At 42.9% G+C, this 7,626-nt stretch overlaps 1 protein-coding gene across 1 annotated transcript; it reads right to left on the reverse strand.

Annotated features, from left to right (window-relative positions):
• Window positions 1-4,909: 4,909 nt before the first annotated feature.
• LOC126386938 (G-protein coupled receptor family C group 5 member B-like) lies at window positions 4,910-7,200 on the reverse strand (the record flags this gene model as incomplete). Its single annotated transcript, XM_050039511.1, has 2 exons — window positions 6,711-7,200; window positions 4,910-6,014 (listed from the first exon to the last, which is right to left on the reverse strand). A coding segment is annotated over exon 2 (1,105 nt), but the record flags the coding sequence as incomplete, so codon positions are not given.
• Window positions 7,201-7,626: the final 426 nt, after the last annotated feature.

The following is a 7,626-nucleotide window of genomic DNA, read 5'->3' on the forward strand; positions in this document are numbered from 1 at the left end:
CCCCCTATAAGCGCCATGCTAACTGCTGAGACCCTGCCACTGGATGTACAGACACAAAAAAGATATCGATCATGTTGTCTCAGTATGAAAATGATAGAGAAAGGGCATAACTCCCAAATGGTCGGAGTATTCTTTTATGTGAAGATACACAGTGAAAACATAACATAAGCCTAACACAGCAAAGCTGTTACCTGCAGCCTTCGCTTGCAAAGCTAATGCTACTAATGTTAGGTCAGTCCAAGTAATTAGTGGAAACATGCTAACATGCTAACGTTACACACAAATTAGTAGTAAAGTAAGGCCTGTTCATAAACTCTGAATTTCTTATAAACTGAGGACAACTGCCTGCTGTATATTTGTGTTCATGGTCACAGTCACAGATCATTTTAGATGATGCTCCTTCGTTATCCGCCATGACATCAAAAGTACAACCAAGTCCTCATAGATACATCTCTGGTAAAACTGTTAGGTGTTATGTGTTCAGCAATGCCCGTTGCGTACTGCTTACTCGAAGAACACTGAAAAAACATGACTCCTTCTTCTGTGGTTTAATCACTGCGGGCGAGCAGAATCACTTCCGCCTCGGGTGCCGTATTCTGGTTTGCTGACTTCCGCTGTGTGTCCGACCCGAGCGAGGCTACGCTAAATAGCCATATAGAGAAAGGCTTTTTTGTCGCTGCTGGGTTCAAATAAATATGCAGATCTTCAAGGGGGGGTGATACGAACTAGGGGCAGTTTTATTAATGGTAAAAAGTTCCGCACAGCTGCTTTAAAGGTCTAGTGTGTAGGAATAGGTGGCATTTAGTGTTGAGTTGCCAGAACTAAAACTTCTCCAGTGTGCCAAGTGTGTAAAAGAAGTACAGTGGCTAATGAGAAAATGTGAATGGTCCTATTTAGAGCCAGTGTTTGGTTTGTCCACTCTGGGCTACTGTAGAAACAACATGCCGTTTAATTTCATTATAATCTAATGAAAACATAGTTATAATTAGTATATATAATTTCTTCCAATAGATGCCCCCCAAACACACTGGACCCTTTAAATAACACTGATTAGATTGTTGAAAGAACAAATTTAAATGGTAAAACAAAATGGGGAAAAAGACTTCTGGAACCAGCAGCCCATCCAAAGTCGCATCCCTATTCCCAGCTGTACTGTCATGTGACCGTAATTTTCACATTGAATTTGAATTGTCGCATTGTTAGCATAAAGTACAAGCTATGGACATCACATTTTTCATTCCATTTTGGGAATATTTTAGGGCATTATTTAGCAAATACGTTTTACACTCAGAGTTTGCACATACGAATAAATTGGCACACAGTAAAAATAGCGCAGTATTTAGTGAACAGGAAGTGATTTTGGACACAACTTATGTTGCTTTTGCTGAGCAGCAGCCACTGTGGCCACCAGTGGGAATTACAACATATTGACACACTGAATTTTCTTTTATTTTTCAATATAGGAGTAAGGCAAGACAATTACATGTCTTCCAGTGAGGTTCAGTTTGTTAAACCCAGTTCAATATTTACATGCTAATATTGCTAAAACACAGTGTTGCAAAATGATCATACAGTCAATTACACAAAATATATATATATAATGTTTGCTAACATTAGCTAGCATAAATTACTACAAAACTCACGGTGAGTGTGTTAAATTGAGCACTGGTGTGTTGTACTGCCTATTAATTCAACTTGACTTTTTCTCAACCTGGGTCTTTTTTTCATAGTTCTGGCCATCTATCCTATCCTATCCATTCTGTTCCGTTCCGTTCCGTTCCGTTCCGTTCCTATCCTATCCTATCCGTTCCTATCCTATCCTATCCTATCCTATCCTATCCATTCCGTTCCGTTTCCGTTCCTATCCTATCCTATCCTATCCTATCCTATCCATTCCGTTCCGTTCCGTTCCCTTCCGTTCCATTCCGTTCCGTTCCGTTCCTATCCTATCCTATCCTATCTGTTCCTATCCTATCTGTTCCTATCCTATCCATTCCTATCCTATCCTATCTGTTCCTGTCCTATCATTCCTATCCATTCCTATTCGTTCCTATTCTATCTGTTCCTATCCGTTCCTATCTGTTCCTATCCTATCCTATCCTATCCTATCCATTCTGTTCCGTTCCTATCCGTTCCTATCCTATCCTATCCTATCCGTTTCTATCTGTTCCTATCCTATCCTATCCTATCCGTTCCTATTTGTTCCTATCCTATCCTATCCTATCTGTTTCTATCCTGTCCGTTCCTATCCGTTCCTATTCGTTCCCATTCTATCTGTTCCTATCCTATCCTATCCATACAGTCAGTTACACAAAATATATATATATATAATGTTTGCTAACATTAGCTAGCATAAATTACTCCAAAACTCACGGTGAGTGTGTTAAATTGAGCACTGGTGTGTTGTACTGCCTATTAATTCAACTTGACTTGTGGAAGACTGTTTTATTTCTTCCTTCAAACATCTCACTTTAAAGGAAAAATCCACTTTTTCTCAACCTGGGTCTTTTTTTCATAGTTCTGGCCATCTATCCTATCCTATCCTATCCTATCCTATCCATTCTGTTCCGTTCCGTTCCGTTCCGTTCCTATCCTATCCTATCCTATCCGTTCCTATCCTATCNTCCTGTCCGTTCCTATCCGTTCCTATTCGTTCCCATTCTATCTGTTCCTATCCTATCCTATCCTATCCTATCCCATCCCATCCCATCCCATCCCATCCGTTCCATTCCGTTCTGTTCCGTTCCGTTCCGTTCCGTTCCTATCCTATCCTATCCTATCCGTTCCTATCCGTTCCTACTATCCTATCCTATCCTATCCGTTCCTATCCGTTCCTATCTTATCCTGTCCTATCCTATCCTATCCTATCCTATCAATATATTAATACAAGCTCTATGTCAAAGATGACAGAGACAAGGATTTTACTGACCACTTTCCTCTCTGTATGACCCTGCTAGTGTGCAAACTGTACTGTTGTCCTGTTCTTTGCAGCACAGCTTTCTTTCTTCTGTCAGGCATAAATTGGCCAACCAGTATCATCAGTCTCCTTTAGTCTGTTTTCTTGCAAGACATTCTCTGACTCCGTCCTGCCGCTGCCTCCACTCTTTGTTTATCCTGGTTCATCTTGGTTTAGCGCTTCATCTGTGCATCTGGCTTCAAATAAATGTGGAGAGCAACCAAAGTGAAATGACTCATACATTTTCCTATAAGCCTGTAGGATAATCAGGCATTTCATGAGGTTTAATTGGATTTTGGATTGCGCACCGTAGCTAAAATTGAGACAGATTTTGCTGTAAACAAACCTACAGTAATGTGATCGTGTTGCAGTATGAACAGTATATGATTAATGTAAATAGTCCAGTGGATGAAAGTTTATTTATCTAACATATTTATTAATTGATTATATGTTAAAGGTGCAGTATGTAGTTCTGGAGAAAGATAGTTGATTGGTTAACCTCATCCCAGGTCGTCATACACTGATGCTTTGGGTTGGTGGTCCGGTCCAACTACCAACTCAAGGTCGTCAGTATTCAACAAGAAGGATCTCCAGCGGGTAGTGAGGGCAGCTGAGCATGTTACTGGATCACCATTGCCCTCACTCACAGATATTTACAAAGATCATTCACACCCTGGACATTCTCTGTTTTCTCCTCTGCCCTCTGGGAGAAGATACAGGACAATAAAAACCAAAACAAATAGACTGAGAAACAGCTTCTACCCACGAGCTGTTACTGCCATCACCCCTGATATCCCAAGACTGACACACACTGAATTGTGATATCTAAAATGTGACGTGTACTGAACTGAGAATTGCACTGAACTGAATTGCACTGAACTGTCTGCACGAGTTGCACTTTTAATCTCTATGAATGTATGTATGATGTTTGCTGCTGCAATACTGGAGTTGCCAAACTGTTTTTCATTGGGGGTTTTTTGAGCAATGACAATAACTTTCTGTTCTATTCTATTCTATTCTATTCTATTCTATTCTGTTCTATTCTATTCTATTCTATTCTGTTCTGTTCTGTTCTATTCTATTCTGTTCTGTTCTGTTCTATTCTATTCTATTCTATTCTATTCTATTCTATTCTATTCTATTCTGTTCTATTCGATGACCTGGGAATTAGACTCAACAGTAAACTATCTTTCTCCAGAACTGCATACTGAACCATTAAATTAATTAATTTACCAAGTTACTTTCATCTAATTTCAATGTTCTAATCCATTCTAGTTCATTTTCATGCTCCTATGAACTGATGAATATCTAATTCACTGATACAGGCTGTTCACCTCTCAATCACTATAGACAGACTGAGTATGAATCCATGAGACATGATGTCATTATCACTTTTAGCCTAGGAGCTAAAAGCTCAGTCTGAAGTTGCTCAAGAAAAGCTCTTAAGAGGTAACAATAAGATAAGACACTTTGTGAATTCAGCTCTTGGTCAGTATTGAAATCCATTGTAATTGACATAAATTCAGCTGACCAGAGCCAAATCTATCTCCTTTCAGTCTCAGAAGATAGCTGTGATTATAATATTGTATTATTTAAGAATGTCATGCTCCATGAAAGTTTTTTACTTTTGTTGTATACTCCTTTTTCATTCCACGGCATGACACTGAATGCAGAAAACATTAAGTCATTGTCGGTTTTTGGAGAGAAATCAAGGCAACATCCATTTCTGTTGCAAGTTGCCAGGCAACAGTGTTCTCCTGACCTCATGACTTACCATTAAAACATGCCAAACATTTTATACTCAACCTAAAATGTTGAAAGTACAACCTCATGAGAGCGATTTGACCCAGACTGAAAAAAATGTTTTTCCTTTGAAACAGATTATTAAGCTTTGTTACACCAACATGCACAGAGACACACAGAGACACATAGAGACACTTTACATAAGCCTACTTGAGCCGTGCTCCTCCATAGAAAAGGACTGGTTCTCAGGGAAGGGTCGGTGAGAGTGTGCTGGAAGGTCATCTCCAAAATGTGGAGGAGGGGACGTGTGACTGGTGTCGAAGAAGTCTTGCGTGTTTGTTTGCGGAGGGTTGCGGAGAATCAGGTGCGCCTCTGGAATGGCGTGGAATAGCAGCAGGATCCAGCCCTGAATGACCAGGGCCACCGCCAGTGCAGGCTCATCCAACACCTTTACATCCTTCTTTCCTCCTCCTGACCTGTCGCCTTTCCCCTTTCCCCTCAGTGCCTGGCTGCCATAAAGATAAAACCCTAGCCAGGCCACCCATAGCAATGCTGATGCCAAACTGGAAAGGAAGACCCAGATGGCGTTACACTTCCATCTCCGTTTTTCACTCTCTCCTTCCCTATCTTCGTCATTACCACCTGTTCCCTCTACCCCCAGCTCTCCTCCACACAGCACCACCCCCAGAGAGAGCCCCATGGCTATGAGGAGCAGCCCCAGGGTGTAGCTGCATGTCAGAGCAAAGTCTAAAGGTGGATATTCGCAGGCCGGGTGACCCTCCCTAACTACAGTCAGCAAGACCCATTCGGCAGAGATGATCCCCTGAACCAAGGCCAAGGCCAGACCCAGCGCTGCCAGGGAGCTGCCCGATGGGCTCGTCTTGCCAGCCACCAGCCTCCTGAGCCTCACACCCTGCACTAGCAAGCTGGAGAAGCAGAGGGCGAAAAGGGGCCCCCAGAACGCCCTGCGGACCACACACAGCGCCTGGTTCTTCCCCACCAGGAAAGCCAGAGAAATAGAGAAGAGCCCCAGGAGCGTGCCCAGGAGCAGGAGAAGAGGCCCCATGCCGGAGCGCCTGGCGGGGTCACCAATGGAGCGCAGCTTGACTAGCAGGAGCACAGCGAGGACCAGAGAAGCGAGGCCGCCGCTGCAGGCCACGGCCTCCAGGACCACACCCCAAACTGACTCCAGGTCACACAGCACTCTGTACGGAGGGTCCACATCCACACTGCATCCCCGAGGAGGAGGAGAGGGGTGGGATGAGCCATAGCCAATCAGTGACAGGAGGCAGATGATGATAGGGCTGACGGCCATCTTAGAGACACACAGACAGAAAACATGTAGTGATGGAGAGAAAGGTACAGAGAGATAAACAAGAGGGAGAAAGATCCAGAGAGGAGGGAGGCAGGAAGGTGAATGTACTGTACATGCTCATACTGCATCTCCATGAGTCACAATATACAGTAAAAAAAAACAGCAGTCAATATATATTAAGATCCAATAAGACTGTTATATATCAGAGATTAATGTTTTTCTCCCTCACACACAAACACGCACTCATACACTCACAGCACAGAATAGAACTGCTTTTAGCACTGGGCAATGGTTTCCATGGGAACGGGAAACAGCGTGGGCTGACTACATTGCACACTGGGCTTTTGAGAAGTCGAGTTTCTGTACCCAAAAGCACAGAGAAATGCACGAGTATGTGCACGCGCACAGACACACACACACATACACACACACATACACATACGCACAATGTTTGTACTTACTTGTGAGGACCCTCATTGACATAATGCATTTCCCAAGCTTTAACTTGAGCTTTATTTAAACCTTTACTCTAATACTGACTTTAATCAATATATAAAAAATGTCCTCACTGTCAAGGGCTGAAACTCAACTTGATCCTAACAAGGATAGACGTATCACAGCGCACACAAATACATGTACGAAATACCACAGCATTAAACTGGTCTCAAACCTAAATTGTAATAATTACGCACTCACCTCAGATAAATTCTTGACTTGAAATCTTGATTATTGACAGTGAAGGGACCTCATTATTTTTCCAGTCTGCATCCCTTCAACTAGTTCAAGTATTCTTTTATAATCCCAGTTAATGAAATCCTTGAGGCAGCAGAAACAAAAAGGTTTCCATTTTGTCTCCTATGTTGCTCTCTGCGCTGACAGCTCCCACTGTTTTAAAGTACAAAATAACACACTTTGTGAGACCAATAATGTCCTGCTGCTGCAGTGACACGTCCAGCTGCTCCGAGAAGAATCCACAATTATGATGCATGCCTTGATACTTCACACACCCACATAGTCAAATATATCTTCTGTCTCTCTTTCACTCTTCTCTCGCGCTCCCTCTGTCCTCCTCTCTCAATTCATTCTGTCTGCATGTCTGTTTTTCTCTCTCCCTGCTTCACGCTGAATCTGCGGAGGTGTCAACAGAGACGCAATCCCAGCCTTACTTCTGCTCACCCACACATGGGGAGTATGATTTGCTGATGCACCTGTCTAAACAGGAAGAAGATAGGAAATAAGTACAGTACATAAGCACGGTAATTCACAGCCAAGCCAGTATTAGTCACCCGTTTGCACATCTCGGTGTTATTTCCTGCCTACAGGCACCCACGTCTTCCTTATACCACTTATACAATTCTTCCTCACACCCAGAGCTGGAGATTCATCTTCTTGGATCACCAGATTGGACCAAAACAAATGGAGGTCTCTTCAGCAGTAAGATGTCCATTGGCGGTGTGTGTTGCAGTGTGAAGACAGAGGCAGAGGGGCAGATGGTCAATCTAAACACAGGTGAGCCCTGTGGCCACGTGGCCATCCTAGTAGAGAGTGTTACATAATAGCCTTGAAGACATGACTCAGCCAAGTCTTCCTTTAGAGAGGAGTAATCTCCTCC

This window comes from Epinephelus moara, unplaced genomic scaffold (assembly GCF_006386435.1).
Source record: "Epinephelus moara isolate mb unplaced genomic scaffold, YSFRI_EMoa_1.0 scaffold1113, whole genome shotgun sequence".
Classification (NCBI taxonomy): domain Eukaryota; kingdom Metazoa; phylum Chordata; class Actinopteri; order Perciformes; family Serranidae; genus Epinephelus; species Epinephelus moara.